Source organism: Myodes glareolus, chromosome 1, assembly GCF_982192425.1.
Source record: "Myodes glareolus chromosome 1, mMyoGla1.1, whole genome shotgun sequence".
NCBI lineage: Eukaryota > Metazoa > Chordata > Mammalia > Rodentia > Cricetidae > Myodes > Myodes glareolus.
Genome location: NC_142026.1, coordinates 32,753,344 through 32,774,723, shown reverse-complemented (window position 1 = coordinate 32,774,723; position 21,380 = coordinate 32,753,344). Strand labels below are relative to the sequence as shown.

The 21,380-nt window shown below is 48.2% G+C and overlaps 1 protein-coding gene and 1 long non-coding RNA gene across 8 annotated transcripts in view; one reads left to right on the top strand and one right to left on the bottom strand.

Annotated features, from left to right (window-relative positions):
* Col6a3 (collagen type VI alpha 3 chain) overlaps nt 1-21,380 on the top strand; it is an 81,523-nt gene that overhangs the window by 50,507 nt on the left and 9,636 nt on the right. For all 7 annotated transcript variants that reach the window (XM_048441799.3, XM_048441801.3, XM_048441802.3 and 4 more), the window contains 24 exons: nt 527-598; nt 1,217-1,243; nt 1,344-1,388; nt 1,497-1,550; nt 2,399-2,461; nt 3,005-3,070; nt 3,378-3,431; nt 5,834-5,869; nt 6,352-6,414; nt 7,124-7,186; nt 7,434-7,496; nt 8,821-8,883; nt 9,613-9,663; nt 9,803-9,838; nt 10,278-10,340; nt 11,291-11,353; nt 12,855-12,887; nt 12,970-13,006; nt 13,114-13,125; nt 13,214-13,707; nt 15,237-15,333; nt 15,871-16,569; nt 18,299-18,401; nt 19,592-20,346. In XM_048441799.3, the coding sequence (XP_048297756.3) occupies nt 527-598; nt 1,217-1,243; nt 1,344-1,388; nt 1,497-1,550; nt 2,399-2,461; nt 3,005-3,070; nt 3,378-3,431; nt 5,834-5,869; nt 6,352-6,414; nt 7,124-7,186; nt 7,434-7,496; nt 8,821-8,883; nt 9,613-9,663; nt 9,803-9,838; nt 10,278-10,340; nt 11,291-11,353; nt 12,855-12,887; nt 12,970-13,006; nt 13,114-13,125; nt 13,214-13,707; nt 15,237-15,333; nt 15,871-16,569; nt 18,299-18,401; nt 19,592-20,346 (3,112 nt within the window). The remainder of the gene's footprint in view (nt 1-526; nt 599-1,216; nt 1,244-1,343; nt 1,389-1,496; nt 1,551-2,398; nt 2,462-3,004; nt 3,071-3,377; nt 3,432-5,833; nt 5,870-6,351; nt 6,415-7,123; nt 7,187-7,433; nt 7,497-8,820; nt 8,884-9,612; nt 9,664-9,802; nt 9,839-10,277; nt 10,341-11,290; nt 11,354-12,854; nt 12,888-12,969; nt 13,007-13,113; nt 13,126-13,213; nt 13,708-15,236; nt 15,334-15,870; nt 16,570-18,298; nt 18,402-19,591; nt 20,347-21,380) is intronic.
* Nucleotides 16,487-21,215, bottom strand: LOC146896115 (uncharacterized). Its single transcript, XR_015737666.1, has 3 exons — nt 21,160-21,215; nt 17,272-20,823; nt 16,487-16,621 (listed from the first exon to the last, which is right to left on the bottom strand). It is a non-coding gene; the product is annotated as an uncharacterized LOC146896115 (long non-coding RNA).

Here is a 21,380-nt window from a genome sequence, read left to right as displayed (position 1 = left end):
CCCCAATCCTCGCTTTTGAGAGGCCGAGGCAGGGGCATGATGGGCAGCCTGAGCTTTTACATAGCAAGACTTTGGCAAGTCTGAGAGGCTTTGGGACCTTAGGTAGGACAAGGTCCATCTCTGAGATATGGGATGGAGAGACTCCAGGTGCCTCCAGGTGTCCAGCTTAGGTAAGCGAGTCAGTGCTGGCCGTGTTGCCATGGGACAGGTAGAAACCTTGACAATATAGAGGAATGGTCAGGGGGAAAGAACGTCTATGGGACCCAGCATCCATACTGGGTATCAGGGTCACTGATATTTCACCAGTCAGGCAGTAGCCCCTGGGTGTTGCTACCATCCCAGAGCCTATTCCCCCATAAAGTTGTGAGTCATTGCTCAGCCAGGAGCTAGGAACTAAGGATGTTGTGGCACAGATAGCCTGGTTATAGTGAAGTCTTCCTCATGCTGCATGCCATTCTCTGAGACAGAGTTAGAAGGGACACCAGACAAGGGACTCCGGCTTGCAAAATGCCTCTTTTCTTTGCAGGGTGAGCGAGGTCCACCTGGTGTGAATGGAACACAAGGTTTCCAGGGCTGCCCAGGCCAGAGAGGAGTCAAGGTACAGTATGGATTTGGGGGTGTAAGAGAATCAGAATAGTACGTGAAGGGAGGATCCGACCTCTCCACGTGCCTTGAGGAGGGAGGGTTGCAGGCTGGAGTTTTCTCCATTCTCAGTGCCCAGCAGCTCTGCATTGGCTGGGTCAGGAGTCCAGAGCAGAGGCTGTGGCTAGGAGGGAGCCTGAGTGGAGAAGTAGTTTCCTGTACAAACATTTAGCAGCCAGAAGTCAGTCGGGAGGTGCAAAAGGCTGCAGGGAGGAGCAGAAAGGGGTGGATCCATGAACTACTTAGGATTCCAGGGTCGGCTGCTTGCAGCCTTGGAGAGCAAGGGTGGAAGGGAAGGGCTTGCACACCGCAAGTCATGAAGCTGGCCTTCTGTGCGCATTTACCTCTCCTTTCCGGAGATGAAGCCCACCCAAGTGTTCACCTCTAGGCAAATTCACTTTACAGCACCCTACTTGGCAGTGAGAGAGGAAGCCAGAATGCATGTTTAATATAGAACCCTCAGAGCCGGGGGCTTTTGGACGTAGGCACGGGGTGGGGGTGGGATGGTCATGCTTTGGCTTCTGAGGGACTGGCTCTGTGTCACCTGTGTTTCCTTTGTTCCCTTCCCTTCCAGGGTTCTCGAGGATTCCCAGGAGAGAAGGTAGTAAAGTTTGTTTGTTTTAATGAAAATAACCCAATATTTCTTATTTCCCCTTGATGGGATAACTCATTCCACTCTCTGTCTGCCTCTTTCTTCTCAGGGTGAACTGGGAGAGATTGGCTTGGACGGTCTGGATGGCGAAGAGGTGAGTGACTTGACTTCCCAAGGACCTCTATTCATGAGGTCCAAGTTTCCAGCAGTTGAGTCCCTAGGAGCCATCACATCACATGACCCTCTCTCATTGCCTTTACAGGGAGACAAGGGGTTACCTGGTTCATCTGGAGAAAAGGGGAGTCCTGGAAGAAGGGTAGGTGTCCCTTTATCTTACTGTTTACTGGGTTAGGGGAAGACATAACACCATCTCCAGGGACCAGCTAGTATTCTTTCCAAGGGTTTGCGTGTAGATGTATGAGTGATGCCCCTTCTTAACTGACACACCCTGTATGCTATGTCCTTGTTGAAAACATGTTCCACAGGGTGGAGAATGAGTTTGTTCTGTTATAAATGAATTCCCAGTGCCTGGTACAGAGTGGGTCCCCAGGAAACCTTTGTGGACTAACCAAACTCATCAGAAATATTTTGGTGTTATTTGGAAGCTAAAGAGATGACTGAGTGGTTAAAAACATACACTAATCTTACAGAGGACCCTAGCTCAGTTCCTAGCACTCAGGTTGGATGTTTCACTACTGCTTTGAACTTCCACTCCAGGGGATATGATGCCCCCTTCTGGCCTCTGCAGACACTGCACTCAGGTGCACACATACACAGATAGACACATATACATACTTATAAAGAAAATGTACCTTAGAAGTGACTTTTTTCTAGCCTCATGCTAAGGAGAAAGTAGCAACAGGTGTTATAGTGAGACTTACAAAATGAGGAATGTAATTTTGATGAATTATCTAGATGTCTAATGTATGGCATGAGGTTATAATTAATAAACACTGCCATATTAGAGATTCTGCTTAGAATAGGAAACATCAGTTGCTTTGATCACAGAAACAAAGCAATTGAGTGGGGCAATAGATACAATAGTTTCTTCACCATAGCAACCATCCCATACCTTTATAGGTCTCATATACTCGCTAAAATACCTGTTAAAAAATCCTACCAGAAATTTCTAGTTTTTAACTTCCATCGTGTGGTTGGGTTTAGGGTGACAAAGGACCCAAAGGAGACAAAGGAGAGAGAGGAGATGTTGGGATTCGAGGTGACCCGGTAGGTGGAGTCTCTATTGTGGATGTCTGGCGGTGGGGTGGGGGGGGGAGGAGGCTTATGGGAGAAGAAAGGAGTGGCTTACATTTTGAAATTGCTTTAAAATGTGTTGATAAAATTTATCCTTCCCTTTCAATTTTGGGGGTCGTTGAAGATGTTATGTCTCCAGTACAGCAAGACTTGGCAAGTCACTTGGTAGCTGCATGTCCCAGAGTCTTCCTAGATGCCCTCTGGACACTTGGTGCTTGCAAAATGAACCAATGTAGTTCTCGGTAGTCCATGGCTTTGCAAACCCTTAAAGCAAAGGCCCACTGCTGAGATGGCCTATTCTGCAGGTCACCTACCTCTGTGGCAGAGGAAGAAAAGTGAGGCCAAAATGGACTCGTACTGCCCAGTGGGGACCATAGTAATCTCTGGGTCTTAGCTGGGCAGGGTATGGCTCGGAGGACAGGTTTTGAGAACCTCCCCTGCGTGCTGGTACAAAGAATTCCACGGGCTGCGACTTTTCTCATGTGGGGCTCATTTTCCAACCCCTGTTGTTTTCAGGGTGACTCAGGACGGGACAGCCAGCAGAGAGGACCCAAAGGAGAGACGGGTGACATTGGCCCCATGGTACAGTAATCCATACCCAGAGACCCCCTGCGCTCAGGGCAGAAAACTGACTCTCGAGTCCTTCATCCCTCACTAACTGAAACCCCCATGACCTGCAGAGTCTGTGAGACCAGCAGCATTGTCTCTCAATGCCTGATATTTTCTGAGCGTACCTGGAGCTCTGTCCTGCAGTCAACAAACCCCTCCCCTGGAAGTAGAGGCCCCACCCCCCAGCTTTCCCTCTAGTGGCTCCAGCACCATACTCTGGGGTGTAATGTTCTTCTCTGCTGGTGAGAATCTCACCCATTTTTTTTGTCCTCCCCTCCAGGGTCTCCCAGGCAGAGATGGCATCCCAGGAAGTCCAGGGGATCCCGGGAAGGATGTGAGTATCTTAGGATGCTGTGCACTGCCAGGCTGCTCAGTGGCAAGAGATTGGTACATAATGCCTGGTGCTATGCTATGGATCAGTTCCTTACTGGGGGGATAGAGCCATTCCTGAAATCATCTGTATTTTATGCTGTACAGACACAGTACTAAAACCAAGACAACTTGCGTCCATTTAAAATGAGTAGGGTTTGGCTTTTGATTTAATGTTGCTGTGCCCTTAGATTGTTTGCTTGGCCCACAGTTCTGGAGGTTTCAGGGAGACCCTACAACACAGCATAGGGCCTTCACGCCTTCACAGAGCATAGCTAGCAAGGGCCTTCATGCTTGTCTTCCCACGGTGGAAAGGCAGAAAGCAAGACGTGAGTCCTTCAATCGAATTTGTTGCTTATAGAAAATTTTCGTTCTTAGTTTCCTCTGTCACCTGTTGCTTCTCCTTCCCTCAGTCTTTCCTCCCTCCTTCAGCCCTTTTTCTTTCCTTCCATGGAAAACACTAACTACTCAGAGAAACAAAGCTCTTTGCTGTTTTCAAGTATTTGGTCAACTCTTACCCGCTAAGTAGCTAAAGCATCAAAACAGAAATGCCAGTGCTGGCGGCTGAGGGCACAGGGACGGAGGCTGGAGGAGCAGGTACTTGGGTGCTGCTCACATCAGGAAACCAGGTGCAGTGTGGTTTAGCACGTTGTATTTTCTATTTGGTTCTGGAATGTGTGTCGCTGAATGGCTCACTGCACACTGAAAAAAGGTGGAAGCCAAGGTGAAGCCAGTCACTGTTAGGAAGCCACGTGACGGCTTCCCAGGTCCAGGTGAGCAGAAAGCAGGGTCCTGGTAGCTGGGATAAGAGAAATCCCACCTGAGAAGGAAGAAGTGGCCAGGAGGTCACAGTCCTCAGGGAAGTTCTGGAAGTTAGTTGTGTGTGTGTGTGTGTGTGTGTGTAAGGGGGAGCTGGGCAGCTAAAGACAGGATCCCTAGCATAGCTGGGCTCAGCAACTGACAGTCACAGGGAGTTCCTGAGGCACAGGGCTTTCCAGAGGGGAACTCCCTTGCCCTCAAATGGTTTCCAAGTTTCTAAAACAAAAAATTAAATTATTACCTTAAAAAGATGTTTGAACACTTTAGACTGGAGAGAGAGCTAGCTCGGTCAACCAAATGCTTACCCATACAGGCTTGTGAACTTGAACTTGAAAGTAGAAGTGTAAAGTCTGGGTGTGGTGGTGAATTAACATGGGTGAGCCACACAGAGACAAGGGCTGTTGCCATCAGCGTTAGAAACCCAGCTCTCAAAACGGTTTTACAGTGTGGGGTATGGTCATGTGGGGGTACGGTCATGTGGAGGTACGGTCATGTGGGGGTACGGTCGTGTTCACTACTATGTGTGAGGTGAGGCGGAAACTCCTGTCGGAATCCAGAGCCTCTTTTAGTCTCAATTTAGGGGTCACTAAGTAGCAGAGGATGGAACACAGTAAGTTTACCTCGGGGTGAGGACCAACAGAGAGGCCTTCTGCTTTGCCAAACATAGACCAAGATGGGCTCCATGGGGTCTGAGCACGCTTCAGTTGCCTCCTTTGGCCTCTGCATGCTGCCAGGGAGCAATGAAACCCTGTTTCTGATGGAAAGCATGCTCCTTAGGGAGGAACAGGGCTGGACTGCTACTCTAGGCAGACAGGAGTGGCCCTCATGCTCACACTGACCCAAGAAAGGACAGCTCTGCAGGGACCACAGAATGGCTACTGTGGCTTCTGGGACTGACCCCCTCCCTGGGGGTGGAGAATGTGGCTCCTAGCTTGGCTAAGCCCCTGGCCTTGCAAAGATAACCTAACACAGCCACAAATCCCTTCCCCCAATCCTCCACTGGATCAGTCTTGAGGTGGGGAATCTCTGGGTTCTTCCACAGGGAGCCTCCATTTTTTTTAAACTAAGGTTCACCCCTGGAACATCCAGGGAGAGACTGCCAAGACACGAGTCCCACTTGCAGGTTCACATGTGTGCACCGGGGTTGTTCTTGTTGCATTTGGCCAGGAGGGTTGAGAATCCGGGACTGCCTTCATCACGGTGAAATCCCAGCTCTGCTAAGTTAGGGCCATGGGCAGATTGGAATTCCTGCTTCTCTTTCTTCTCTGGGAACTGGCTGGGATTCTGCAGCCAGAAGCCATTATTTTCCTTGGCAGGTCAGGAGTCATTCCCAAACTTCCACTGGAGTAACGAGCAGGCGGGGCATAGAATTAGAACCTGTTGGAGATGGGGGAGGAAGAGAGGAAGGAAGGTCTCAGTGGGAGCTCGCCAGCCTCCTAGACACAGGGGCTAATTTCTGGCATGGAGTTTGCACTAGAATGGATAGATACATATGTTAGGGTTCGGTATCCCCACCGCCTCCTCAAAGTCATATGGCTTCTCCCGCAGGGTGGCTTTGGCCGAAGGGGACCTGCAGGAGCTAAGGTGAGCCACGGGACTGGATCTGCATGTCTCTGGTCTCTCTGTCACTCAGTTCCCCAGGAGACTCCTGGACACTCTCAGTCCAGGAAGTAAGCTATTCTCCCCGGCTAATGGCTTACAAAGCCTCTGCCTTCTTCCCCATCATTGTCTCAAACTCAACTCTTCTACAATAGAAGGTGCTTCATGTGATCTCCAGAGCGGGTGGAAAGAAGGGAAATGACTGACAGATGCATTTCTGGGTAGCCCTCTGCCAGGCGTGCCCATATGTCTGGCCTTTATGCCTGTGCCAGAGAAAATTCAGTCAGAAATACCCTTATTTCTCAAAGTTGCCCTGTGGTACGGGCAGGTAACAATTGTGTAGGCTCAGAGAGACAGCTGCTGCCCTATGAGTAGGTTCTCACCCTTACTGTCACCAGCCGCCTATACCCTTTCCTCAGTCCGGAACAGAGAGCTGGGGTTATTTACCTGCTTGTCTTGTCTCCAAGGGCAACAGGGGTGGTCCTGGCCAGCCAGGCTTCGAAGGAGAGCAGGGTACCAGAGGCTCACAGGTCAGTACCCTAGCATGAACTTTCCCAGAGACCCTTGTCTTTTTGTTTTAAATCGAGGTGATGGTCACATAACACAGACTCGACCTTTACGGACAATTCCACAGTTCTTAGAGCATTCACCGTATTGTGTAATAATTTTGAAACATTTTATTAACCCCCAAAGGAGGCGTTGTACAGTCACCCCCTCCCTATTGCTCTCCACCTTCATTGCCCTCTACCCTATCAACCCCCACCTGTTACCTTTCACCTTTGTCATTCCCCACCTACCTCCCCTCACCCTTATAGACCCCAACGCCTGCCACCCTAACTCCTGTCACTGTCTACACTTGTCATCCTTCATCCCTATTGCCCCCACCTCTGTCACTTGCAGTCTGATGCCCTCCACCTCTGGCCAACACTGGTCTTCCTGTCATCATGGATTTGCCTATTCTGGATATTTTGTATAAATGAAATCGCTTGATAGGTGGACTTTTATGTTGCACTTTTTTCACATAGTATAGTTTTTCCTGAACTTCAGACATGTTCTAGCACGTGCCAAAATTTTATTCCTTTCAAAAATGGCTGAATAATATTCCACCACATGGATGAAGAACCGTTTTTCCATTTATTGATTGCTTAGCATTTGGGGTGTGACCTCTTATTGGTTCCTGAGAATTCATAGGATCTCATAGGCTCAGCTCAACATGTGACATGGCCTTTCACTCCCTAGGGCCCTCCTGGTCCCACTGGTCCCCCAGGCTTGATTGGAGAACAAGGAATTTCCGGAGCTCGGGTAAGCATTTGAGTGTGACCACCAGAGTGTGTGTTGATTGGTGGAGCTAATGCAGGACTGGCTGCCTGTGTGGCGTCTGCAGGAACCACTCTGTGATTCCCTGGGCTCGAGAGGGTAGCGCTGAGGATCACTGGGCGCTTGGGATCTGTGGGTGAGACAGCTCACCAGTGACTTCTGACAGGGGACAGCCAGGATCCTTAATCTGGACAGTTGATGCTTCATGTACACCCCTCTCCTTGCCTTACAGGGAAGCGGAGGTACTGCCGGGGTTCCTGGAGACCGTGGCAGGACTGGCCCACTGGGGAGGAAGGTTTGTCTGGAGGACAGTAGCTCTTGCTTAAGGATGGAGGCTTGTGCTGAACTGGATGCTGCCACCTGCCTTCTCCCTGTCTCCCCTGCCTCTTTGCATGACCCCTGTGCCTCAGTTATCACAAGCACAGATACCCTGCCCCGACTTTCCCCACTGAATGTTACAGTTAGTGGTGGTGCACACCTTTAACCCCAGAACTCAGGAGGTGGAGGCAGGTGGATCTCTGTGAATTTGAGACCAGCCTGGTCTATATAGTGAGTTCTAGCACAGCTAGGACTATATATAGTGGTCTCAAAGCATCCACCCAAAATGAAAAAAAAAAGTTAGATACGTAGCCACTTGTGGAGGCTCACGCCTACAGTCTCAGCACTTGGTGGGAGTGTCGGGCAGGAATATTACTGTAAGTTTCAGGTCAGCGTGTTCTTCATAGTGAGAGCATGTGAAAAAAGCATATATAGTCACAGTATTTTGTTCTTATTGAAAAGTTTAAAAGATTTTTAAAATGTATGTATGTGTATCTACCCATCTATCTGTCTGTCTATCTATCTATCTATCTATCTATCTATCTATCTATCTATCTATCTATCTATCTATCTATCTTCTATCTATCTATCATCTATCTATCTATCTATCTATCTATCTATCTATCTATCTATCTATCTATCTATCTATCTATCTATCTATCTATCTATCTATCGTGTTGTGGTGCACTGCACGCACCACAGTGGGTGTGTGGAAGTCATTGGACAATTCAGTTGGGTTTGCTTTTCTTGCTCCACCACATGGAATTCAGGTTTGAACTCAGGCTGTTGGATTTGACAAAAGCACTTGCTTCCTTTTCCCTAGCCCCTACACTTAGCATTCTAAAGTTATGGATGTAACAGTACCTATTAATTTAATGTATACATATAATGATAAGGTCAGAGAAATGGTCATTTCTTTGTCTTGGGTCCCTTGACACTCTCTCTTCTGGTTGACATATACAATAGATTGTTATAAACTATAGCCATCCCACAGCGCCCACTAGAACATCCCACTCTTACCTAACTGCATGCTGGTACCTGTTACTCATCCGTGCTCTGTCCCTCCCCCCCTCCATCCCTACTGGTAATGGGTTTCCACTCTCTCATGATTCTTCATGCATGAAACAGCATGTGACCCTTGTCTTGCTGTGTCTGGGTTACTACAATTAAAAAGGAATCTCACGGAAACCTAAAAGATGAACTATGAAGCACCCCCCCCCCAGTACAACACTACCCGCGACATCAGGGCAGTAATTGTGGGACTCGGGTCCCCATGAGTCATCCTTTCTTCCCCTGTGTAGGGTGAGCCAGGAGAGCCAGGGCCGAAGGGAGGCATCGGAAACCGTGGACCCCGTGGGGAGACGGTAAGGCCACTCAGTGCCCTGCAGGACTCACCGATCATGCTGAAAGGTGCAGAAAGCCGGGACCCGGAGAGGCTTGTTGTGGCCCCCTGCTTGAGTTAATAGGAATATGGTTGAAAATTGCGAAAGCTGCTCATTGCAAAGGGAGCTTTGTTTCATTGGCAGCTTTATGAATGGAAAATAAATCTATAGGCGGTTGGGAGATTTTCTAAAACGAGCCACTCTTCTTGAAGACTGTGAAAGGGCCAGCCGGCAGATGATTATAATCCCAAGCTTTAAAGTACCGATATGTCTTTCCAACACGCTCCTCTTGCTGTAGAACAACTAACATGTTTTCTCTGAATGCCTCATGTGGTGGTGGGCACAGGCCTGGGGACACAGAGCCCAGAGGAGGGCTGTCTGGAATGGGTAGCAGGGTGACATGAAGGTCTTGGGTACTAGAGAGTAGAATCTAAGCACAGAAGACTCGGAAGATCTGAGCGGTCAAGTCACCATTCTTGCTCTGAAGGAGCCTTGTAAATAAATGGTCACATAGATCTGAGCGTCTCTATGGACATGACCTTGCCCACACCTGTGGAGGAGAGCACAGAGATGGAAGGCCTCCTTCTCTTGGCCTCTGGTCTAGAACCATTCATGCACACCCTCTCTGCTGCGGCTGGGGATGGTGTGACATGGTGGCTGTGAGGAGCCTGCTGCAATGGCTTGCAGTAACATTCTCTCTGTTCCCCTTAGGGAGATGACGGAAGAGACGGGGTTGGCAGCGAAGGACGGAGAGGCAAAAAAGTATGTATCTGCAGTGGATCCTGAGGAAACCCCTGTTGTTGAGAGTCATGAACAGTGGCTTTTCACATCTTGAATGAAAATTGATTTTAGATGGCTTTAAGTTGGGACCCAATACTGAGGCATTCATTGTCTTTTCCAGGGAGAAAGAGGATTCCCAGGGTATCCAGGACCAAAGGTGAGCGCCCTGGGTGATGGAGCACAAACATTGCTGTGAATAAGCCTGGGGTTTCCCATGAGCTGAAGTCAGTATTTCAGCTTTACTCTTGGGTCAGCCACTTAAGGGCCACACTGGGAAAGTCCCTGAGCTCTCTAAGATGCTCCCTCTTGTATGGATGGAGGCATCAGTGCTCACTGTCCATATTGCTTGAAGTTATGTGCACAGTGAAAGAACTGGGGACCTGTAAATGCCATAACCCCTGTGGCAGTAACATCAGTGATGAAATAAACCTAGGCCCTGCCAGTGGCACCAATACACTGGGGCCATTTGTAGAAGTGAACCTGTGAACTATTTGGAAAGTATGGTCCAGATGCCCTGTTGGAGTTCTGCCCCAGGGACTCTCAGCAGGACCTTCTGTTATAGACCTTGATGGCTCTCTTCTTGGCTCTCTTCCCAGGGTACTCCTGGTGAGCCAGGAGCTGATGGACCACCAGGACCCAAAGGCATCAGAGGCCGAAGGGTAAGTACGCCCATGTCTGACTATGGATGGGAATGAGTAGGCTCATGGCAATGGGATGGGATGCTGGGCCTTTAAAAGGTTATCCTCTTTTTTCTCAGCCTGATCAGGGACAACCGAGGTGGTAGAAGGAAACTCCAAGTATCAAACCAGTGCCCTCATGGCTCATTGTAGCTGTGTTCTGCTCTGTCCCCCTTTAGCCATGTCCCATCGGGGGAGCCCTGACAGCCCTTTCTATAGCATGTCTCAAAAGTCACTAGCACATAGATTACCCCAGCATGGTTCTAGGGAGGCTTAGGTTCCAGGCTGGATGACATCAATCTTCGTAGTCCCATCTGGCTACGTCTGTTCAGATGTGACAGAACAGGGCTTAATGGGGGCGCAGGCTGCTCAGAAGGCCTGCAGCATCCTCGGTGAGTCATGCCTGGGCTATGGGCTCCTCATTCCCTGATTTCTGAGACTCTTCTTACTTTATCTACTATTGCTTCTGGATTTTTCTCTTCAATGATCATTCACCCACCCTTCTAATATTGGATGGTCTCAATTCATGGTCCAGATATAGATATAAGCTACTAATAGTTGTTTGTAGCCTAAATGTAGTTAATAACAATAACTACCCAATTAATTTGACCCTAAAGACAGTCAGTCTAGATCCTGTTGAAACAATGGGCTAGTGGTGTTCATGACCAGTTATCTAACTGATAGGCAGTGGACACTCAGAGGAATTTTAGTGATGGTTTGGGACAATCATCTGTCTTACCCAAGCCTGCCAGAGTGTAAATTGTGGAGGCTCAAAGAAGCTCTTTGGGGTCATTTGTCCTTTACCCCTGAAGTTTGGAGACAATAAGTCCTGTTGAAGTGAGAGACTTCTCACAGGAGAAAGTTGGAATGGATTCCTCCCACCACCCTTCCACCTACAGGGGCTAAGAATGTCCGTCTTCTACCTCCTCTAGGGAAATTCCGGACCTCCAGGGATAGTTGGACAGAAGGGAGACCCTGGCTACCCGGGACCATCTGTAAGTATTCATCCAGTTCCTAACAAGTCAGTAGGTGGAAGGAAGGGTGACGGGCATGTCTGAGCTCTGAAAACTTCTGATCATTTTTGGTCTCAAAAATGTTCCCTGCACTTGTGTGACTATCTGTTCATTAAACTGTTTCCCTTCTGATATCACAGTGGAGAAAAGTACATTTGAGTTCTGAAATATTACAGTTTGAAAATGTCCTATAGGAGCCGGGAATGTATCTCAGTGGCAGAGCATGTGCCTGTTATGGCTTTTGTCCCTAGAACCATAAACAAGAAAACAAATACCATTTTTTTTGTGGTACTGGGAATTGAACCCAAGGCCCCGTTCAACCAGACAAGCTTTTGGTCTACCAGCTATAAATTTGTTTTATATGCTACTCTGTGGCCTTTGTAATTTCTTTCTCTTAATTTGTTCAGAGAGAGCAAGTTGCACAATTAGACCAAATCTGGGTTTGGGGAGCACTTGCTGTGGCTATAAAATCCCCAAGGGAGCCACTGACTCATTGTTTAGAATCTATCAGTCACGCTTTCCCCCAGGGCCAAGGAGGAACCTTTGTGACTGATACCACTGTTTCCATGTTTGGTTTGTCCCTCTATTGAAATGCATGAGGTTCAAGGAAGGATGGACAAGATGAACCAGGAGCTGGCCAAGCTTCCTAGAGGGAAACTCTGAGGGACTGGGTTGCTTGAAGCCAAGGGACAACGATTGAGCCTGGAAATGTAATGGTTACAAGACAGGGGAATGACCCACTTAATGGGGTGGCTCACAGTTATTTCAGGTTAATAGCCAAGAGAAACTGCTTCAGGGCGAGCCAGCCAAGTAGCCTGCAAAGCTTGACCATCAGGTTGACCAAACACAGGGACAAAGAGAGCAGCGTGAGTCTCTAGAGCCTAAGTGTAGAATCCTGCAGAGATGGGGTACTTTCGACATAGAGGGGACAACGTGGGGATCCCTTACCTTTGCTTCTTCAGGGACTAGGCTGTGCAGAATATGCATGGTAGAGGAAACTGTGTTCTCAGGAGAAGCCATGCTTGTTGCTAAGAGCAGTTGAGAGGAGCCCATGAGGTTGTGGTTAGATTCATGAGTTACGTAGATGGACAGCGAGCTTCCAGGTGTGACGGGTGCTTCTTCAAACCCCACTCACTTCCCAGGGAGAACACTTGGTTTGCAAAAGTACCTTTCTTCTACTCAAACAATGAAATCGATTTTAGATGGAGAGGCTGCGGAAGCTCAAGGTTATGTGCAGTGTCTATTGCTTCCCATCATGTTCCCATGGCGAACGAGTGAACATTTGTTTTTTTATTTTTCTCTTTATTATGGTTCTTAACACATGTTCGCTGCACAGCCCATTGGGTTGCACTCTGCTGTTTCCATAAGTGCACATATCATGACCTGATCATGTGTGCTCCCTCCTCATTAGTCCCCCTCCCCTCTAATTCCAGGCCGAATGCATCTGCTTCCTCTCTCAGATTGTTCTTGCTTGGTTTTGCAGGGTCACAAGGGCAACCGAGGAGACTCTGTTGATGTAAGTAGTGAGTGTCCAGAGTGAACTGTCGTCTTGTATGCCTGTCACCTGCCCTCTCTAATGCTCTCATTTTCCTTCCAAGCAATGTGCCCTCATCCAGAATATCAAAGACAAATGCCGTAAGTATTCGCTCTTCTCTTGCCTAAGGCACATCATGTTTTTATGCTCGGCATTCTTGCCCAACAGACCTGACTTTCATCCCTTCTTCTCTTTGTTTCCTTTATAGCTTGCTGCTATGGTGAGTTTTAGTAATTTTACATCCTTCTGAAGCGAGAAGGCTTCTTTAGGTGAGTAAAACTTGTCTCTAAAACCCCCATTTCCCACAGGGCCCCTGGAGTGCCCTGTATTCCCAACAGAACTTGCCTTTGCCCTGGACACCTCTGAGGGGGTCACTCAGGACACCTTCAGCCGGATGCGGGACGTGCTCCTGAGAATTGTGGGAGATCTGACCATCGCTGAGAGCAACTGCCCAAGGGGTGCCCGAGTGGCCGTGGTCACCTATAACAATGAGGTGACCACAGAGATCCGCTTTGCCGACTCCAAGAAGAAGTCTGCCCTGTTAGACAGTATTCAGAATCTCCAAGTGGCCTTGACTTCTAAGCAACAGAGCCTGGAGACCGCAATGTCGTTCGTGGCCAGGAACACATTTAAACGCGTGAGGAGTGGATTTCTGATGAGAAAAGTGGCCGTTTTCTTCAGCAATAAGCCCACGAGAGCATCCCCCCAGCTCCGAGAGGCCGTGCTCAAGCTTTCTGATGCGGGGATCACGCCCTTGTTCCTTACAAGCCAGGAGGACCGACAGCTCATCAATGCTCTGCAGGTCTGGACTCTGTGCTTTGGTACCCCTCCCCCATATTCCTGAGAAGACTCTCTGGAATGCATGTTCTCCACCAAGGATTCAGGTTCTATGTATTCTAAAGGGTCCCAGTGGGGCTGGGCCAATTGAAACCTCTTGTGGGGTGTCTAGAGCAGCCTATGGCTTCAGCATTGGACCAACCAACAACCAGGGGACTGTAACTTACTCCTTCTAGGTCCCGTCATACATGCTAATAGTTCTGGCTGGGTAGCAAGGCTCTGTGTCCTTACCGGGCAAGTAGAGGGTGTTGGTGTGGGTGAATTCTGTCAGTGGAGTGGGATAGTTCTGGCTCCTCACAAGTGGCTTGATTTGAGTTTCAGATGACCCTGTCTTAGGCATTTGCTTCATGTTGCAAAGCTTTGTTCTTTCACTTCCATCCAATGGATAAGAAGATCTTGGGATTAGTGAGGACCCCAAGTGCGGGGGAGCTGCTGGGCCACCAGACTCTGAGATCCATGTACTGGATACAGCTCTCTCTACTCTGTTCTGGAGTATAGTCTCCCAGAGCTGGTCATGGGGGGCCTACAGCCTCCCAAGGAGGTCCTCAAAATACGAGTGGCCTCAAGATCTATCCCACTGTGAAATCCTTTCCTTAACTAGGCCCCTAAGTTAGGCAGCCTGTGGAAAAGACACACTCTCCTCACTTGGGTGTTTAATTGTAACTGACCAGCAGTATCTATTCAGAGTCACTTCTAGTGACACTTAGTCAAGACTCATGGACAATAGATATGAAGGACCAGAATTAGGTGTCCTTAGTCCTCATTGCCACCTGCCTTACAGACATGTCACATTACCCCTCTCTGCATCTTGGGTTAATTTCTTGTGAGGTGAGGCTGGGTGACGTGGAATCTTGTGCCCTACCAGTTGGGATCACGGCTTCCTGTGTCCGCTAGCTAAGGTTCCCTCAGGGCCACCGCCCCTCAGTGTTTATTCTGCCAAACTAGGCTGGTTTGAGTCAGACACTTGGCTTAGAGTTCAGTATTAAACGTGGGCTCCTGGCCTTGAGTTCTTATGAGCGAACATTTTTGTTTATCTTACTTTTTGTGAGTTGAGTGGCTTAGAAGCTCATGAGGGCCTTACGGATTTCCATAGATCAACAGGAATCCCCTCACTCATTCACATCTGTGACTCATGACACGGATGCCACATGCCCATCGCTAAGATGGGCAGGACCTTCTCATCTCCGAGGAGTGATACTCCCGTTTGCCTTGTCACTGTCTAAACTGGAGGAAACAGGGAAGGGATAGATCAGTGTTTGCTAGCTTCTACCCCTGCTAAAACCACCACCAAAATATTTTAGCCCCCCACTATTTATCGGGGATGCACCAGACCCTTTACTTAATGCCTAATTAACCATCTAAGTACCCAGAGTCCAAATGAAAAGGTGCTGTGCCAAGGGAAAGTTATCTGTTTGTGTCCTATCCCTACTCCCTGTTTGCATAATGACTCCCTATGTGCGTGTCCATCCCAACATCTCCCCTTGTCTAAACCAGATCAATAACACAGCAGTGGGACACGCCCTGGTTCTGCCTGCAAGGGGGGACCTCACAGACTTCCTGAAGAATGTCCTCACCTGCCATGTTTGCTTGGGTAAGCTGTCCATCTGGGCCTGGAGATCTGTCCAGCCACAGCCACTAACGTCATGACTACAGAGGAATGTTTGAATGAAGAGTGACGATGTTGAGCTTAGTTCAGTTAAGACTCAAGGCTCGTTATATTTACTAATGTCAAGGCCCTGCAAGGATGCTCTCATCTTGGAATCTAGAGCCTACATGTTTGGCTCAAAAGTAATTTTAGAACGTGTTTCTTTAAGGAATAGCAAGTGTTTGAGTTTCACGGAGCATTGTGAAGACTTTAGGTCATTGACAAGCTTCATCTAGTGAAATGAGGAGACAGAATCTGAGATCTGGCCACAATTAGGGCAGTGAGGCATAGTTTTAGTATGTATCCCAGGCTGCATCAACCTGGCGATCTCCTGTGTCAGCCTCCCAAGTGCCAGCATTGTAGATACGTGCCATCCTTCCCAGCAAAGTTTCTGTCTCATGTGATGATAGTAATACCTGACTTCCAGAAGGTGGGAACGCTGAGAGGAACCACAAGATAATAGGCCACTGTATTTTTTTCTAGACATTTGCAATATCGACCCATCCTGTGGATTTGGCAGCTGGAGGCCTTCCTTCAGGGACCGGAGGGCAGCGGGCAGTGATGTGGACATAGACCTGGCTTTCATCTTGGATAGTTCAGAGGCTACCACTCTGTTCCAGTTCAACGAGATGAAGAAGTACATAGGCTACGTGGTCAGGCAGCTGGACCTGAGTCCAGACCCCAAAGCCTCCCAGCACTTTGCCAGAGTGGCTGTTGTACAGCAGGCTACCTACGAGTCCATGGACAATGCTAGTGTTCCCCCTGTGAGGGTGGAATTCTCACTGACAGACTACAGTGCCAAGGAAAAGCTGCTGGACTTCCTCAGCAGGAGGATGACCCAGTTGCAGGGAACCATGGCTCTGGGCAATGCCATTGAATACACCATAGAGAACGTCTTTGAGAGTGCACCAAACCCACGGGACCTCAAAATCGTGGTGCTGATGCTGACGGGTGATATGCAGAGGCAGCAGCTGGAGGAGGCCCAGAGAGCCATCCTGCAGGCCAAGTGCAAAGGGTACTTCTTCGTGGTTCTGGGCATTGGCAGGAAGGTCAACGTCAAGGAGGTGTACAGCTTTGCCAGTGAACCCAACGATGTCTTCTTCAAGCTTGTGGACAAATCAACTGAGCTCAACGAGGAACCTCTGATGCGCTTTGGGAGACTGCTCCCGTCCTTTGTCAACAGTAAGTCCCGTGCCACACATAGTGTACTCTGGTCCATATTGTGGTCACAAAGCTGGAAGAACAGTCACAGAAAACACACATACACATCTATGTGCTGATGTGACCTTGTTCATTCATGCACCAAGTATGTATGTTAATACAATATAAATCTATAACATATAACATAGCTATTATATATTATAGTAATACAATATAAATGTTTAATATATACCCATTCAACACAATATATACATATATGTATATACATACATACACAATACATTATATATATGTGTGTGTTCGTGTGTGTGTGTGTGTGTGTGTGTGTGTGTGTGAGAGAGAGAGAGAGAGAGAGAGAGAGAGAGAGAGAGAGAGAGAGAGAGAGAGACAACCCTGTGTCTTGAGTTAGGAACTAGAGTCAATAGGGCATACATCGGCCACACCTTTTGTCTCCTTGCTCACTTATTCTGCCCATTTGACTGGTACTTTCCATCATGAGACATTGATGGTGTTCCAAAGGGTTCACAACTGTAAAATGAGGGCTGGCTTGTTGGGGTTTCCGTCCCGCCCTGTACCCCACAGCCGGCAAATCCCAAAGAGAAATCACACACAAGACTCCATAAGGTTATAAACTGATTGGCCGATTAGGTCAGGCTTCTTGTTAATTCTTATAACGTATGTTACCCCATTATCCTTATCTACATTAGCCACATGGCTCCGTACCTTTCTCAGCTGGGCAAGTTACATGCTGCCTCCTTGGTGGTCTGTGCAGGAGTGGCTGAGGGAGCTTCTGCTTCCAGAATACTCCGTTTCTTTGCTCCACCCCTACTTCCTGTCTGGCTTTCCCCGCCTATACTGCCTGCCTGGCCAATCAGCGTTTTATTAAAATATGATTGACAGAATACAGACAATTCTCCCGCATCACACAACTAGTTTACAAATGGACCAGACACACATTGACTATGCATGACCTAGTATGCTGGTGTGCCTATCCTGCTGGGGGGATTGAGGGAAACTTCTAGAAGGAGTTGCGTTGCTTTGGGATTTGCTGTCAGACCTAGGCTTGCCTCAGGTGGGACACACCCTCCCTCTCATTTCTTCCATTGTCATCTCAGTGCCTGCTCTGCATTTATCTTAAAAACCAATTCCAGTAGTTCCCACCTTTGCACACTTGGACTTAGGATGTCAGTTATGTGGCTTATGGGTCACCTGTCTCTAGCTCTTTGGTGTCTGGAGACTGCATCCTTCATAGGGATAAACAGTTCATTGTATTTGCCAGGAGGGCATACTATAGTTCCCAGCGAATCAGCACAGGTCACATATCAAACGAATGAGGGTGGTCTATAAAATATAAGAAATCATGCCCATGCTGAATATTCACCACTGAAGAGGAAGCCGAGCCCCTTGAACAACATCCTGTTCACATTGTGAAGGCCTACCCCACAATACATTCCAGGAAAACGCGAAGCAAAGGCAAGCATCAGCCTTATCCAGGGGGAAAGAAGAGTGCGCTCCACAAAACATTCGGAGAACACTAACATAACTGAATTACAATTCGATGTTCATGTCTGGAACCTGTTATACTTTCTACTTAAAGTCTCGTCGATTCTGTTCTACTTTCTCCCATTGAGGACATATTGTCTTTATACAGAGTCACCCAAGTATTGGCGTACCCAACTCATCAACACACTAATTTTAATTTTCATAGGATCCTCATGAAGGTTGATGTGTTTTTTTTTTCCCCTTCTAGGTGAAAATGCGTTTTACCTGCCTCCAGATATCAGGAAACAGTGCGACTGGTTCCAAGGGGACCAACCAGTGAAGAATGGTGTGAAGTTTGGCCACAAACACGTGTAAGTATTGTAATTGTCGTACCAAATGGCCATAGCACTAGAGTGGCTGTAGAGCAGAATTTCTCTGACCAATCCCGAGCTTCGTGGAGACACTGAAACAGACAATATGACTTCCCTAAAGTAATGCGAGTTCTTAAGCATGCTTTTGTATTGCAATATGCATTAGCTTCTGCTGCACAATGAATCACCCCGGACTTAGAGATTTAAAACAAGAATAGCTTTCAATCCTGTGGGTTAGAAATTTCTGACTGGTTCAGCTGGGTGCTTTTTCCTCCTTTTTTTTTTTTTTCCTACTGGCCTCCTTTATGTTGATGATCATATGTTTCTTAGCTATGGACAGACTGGTCTAGCCTTGTCTTAGATGGGAAGGTTCATCTCTGCTCCACAGGACCTCTCATCTTCCAGTGGACTAGCCTGGGCTTGTTCCCAAATTGACCAGGAGGGTTTTCACAAGAAAAAGGACTAAGTATAGGGTTTCTTGGGACCTAAGCCCATCGTAGAGCGTTGTTGCTTTAATCCACATTTTATGGGTCAATAGGCCCCGAGGCTAGCCTAGACTCAAGTGTGGCGAGTGGGAACCGTGGTGAGGGTCTGCTCATTACACAGCCCTCTGCCTCCTCTTCTGCCTCCCCCACTCTCCCTCTTCTTTCCTTTTGACCTTTTTAGACATGGTCTTACTGTGTCGTCTATGCTGGCCTGGAGAACTTACTTTTGTTGCCCAGGCTGATCTCAAACTCATAGCAATTCTCTTGTCTCATCTTTTCAGTGTTCCAGGCGTGCAAGAGCGAGCTACCTCACCTAAGGAGTAGATAGTTTAAATGCAAACAACTAGTACTGGTTTCGACAATCATGACTCAGTTAGCTGTTTAAATTAGAACATTGTCAGACATTTTCCCCTCTCCCTTTTGCTTTTTATCCTTTCTCATCAGTTGAAAATAGCATAGCCGATTTATTTATAATTGATGTAATTGTTTTGAATAATTCTATTTTAATATGCTGTTCAATGTTTTCTTAGTGGTAGGTTCTAAAAGTAAGAAATAGTACATGCAATGCTATATAAAATCTACCGACGCCAGTACCTGGATGTTGCTAAAACAACAAAGTTCCTGTATATCATACGGTTATAACTCTCTATTTCACATTACATGCAAAAGTACGGGTACAGGTAATGCTTGATTTGTTTTTAACAGAAACACTCCATATAACGTTAATTCAAGTCATACGCCCAAAGTTGTGACCACAATGAAGCCTGTGACAACAACCAAACCAACAGCAATTGTGAATCTGCCACCTGCTAAGCCAGCACCAGCTAGGCCAGCCCCTGCTCAGCCAGCAACCCCTGCTAGGCCAGCCCCTGCTCAGCCAGCAACCCCTGCTAAGCCAGCCCCTGCTCAGCCAGCAACCCCTGCTAAGCCAGCCCCTGCTCAGCCAGCAACCCCTGCTAAGCCAGCCCCTGCTCAGCCAGCAACCCATGTTAAACCAGCCCCTGCTAAACCAGTAGCCCCTGCTAAATCAGTCCCTGCTCAGTCAATACCCCCTGCTCAGCCAGCAATCCCTGTTAAACCAGCCCCTGCTAAACCAGCACCTCCTGCTAAACCAGCCCCTGCTCAACCAATGCATACTCAGCCAGCCCCTGCTCAACCAGCTACCCCTGCAAAGCCAGCTCCTGCTCAACCAATGCACACGCAGCCAGCCCCAGCTCAGCCTGTCCTGGCTAAATCAGCCTCTGTGAAGTCAGTCTCTGCCAACAAGCATGTGGCAGCCAAACCTGTGGCCACGAACACAGCCACAGTCAGACCTGCGGCAGCGGCGAAGCCAGCAGCGGCAAAGCCTGCAGCAGCGAGACCGGTTGCTGCTGCTTCAAGGACAATTGCTACTAAGCCAGAGACCCCCAGGCCACAGGCCAAACAAGCTGCCACCAAGCCAGCCACTACTAAGCCCATGGGTAAGAAAATCTGACTAGAGAGTCATCTTTGATGCATGTGTTTACCACTCCGAGGCTATGGCCCTGGAAGCCTGTTTACAGCGTAGGCTGCTGATCCAAAGTTGGCATAGCTGATGACAGACTGTAGAAGATGCTAGCCATGACAGAGGGTTGTCCGCACATCACTTTTGCTTTTCTCTGTATCGTGAAGCAGCTTTTCCTCTTACAACCTCTTAAGGCTGCTGTGGTCCTGATGAAGGCAACTCCTTCCCTTGCTGCCAACCCGGCTTCCTTGGGTGTAGTTACCCCTGCCGCAGATGTCCTGTTTCCCTGACTCTTAAAGCGTTTCCTTCCTTTCTTCTATAATGTTCCCTGAGCCTTAGGTGTAGAGGTTGTGTTGTAGATGTATCAGTTAGCGCTGGGTACCCCGCTATCAGTTGGTCTCTGTCTGTTGCAAAAAAGAAGCATCTTTGATGAGGGGGGGATAGCTGTGTTTACCTGTGGGTATAAAGATAAGCAGTTAGAATGCAGCTAGGAATCACACTGGCTCAGAAACAGAGCAGTAGTAAGCTCTTCTCTGGGTCCCGTGGCCTCACCACCCGTGGGTCATTGACAGGAGTCTGTCCAACTTTTTGACATTTGTAATATGAGGGCCGGCTTGTTGGGGTATCTGTCCCACCCGGCACCCCACAGCCAGCATATCCCAAAGAAAATCACTCACAAGACTCCATAAGATTATAAACTGATTGGCCCATTAGGTCAGGCTACTCATTAGCTCTTATAACTTATGTTACCCCATTATCCTTATCTATATTAGCCACATGGGCTCAGTACCTTTTCATGCGGGGCAGCTTACATCTTTCCTTTCCGGTGGTCTGGGCAGAACTGGCAGCTTCCTGCTTCCCAGAATACTCCCAGTCTCTTTGCTCCACCCCTACTTCCTGTCTGACTTTCCCCGCCTATACTGCCTGCCTGGCCAATCAGCGTTTTATTAAAATATGATTGACAGAATACAGACAATTCTCCCACACCAGACATTGCCACATAACACGGTC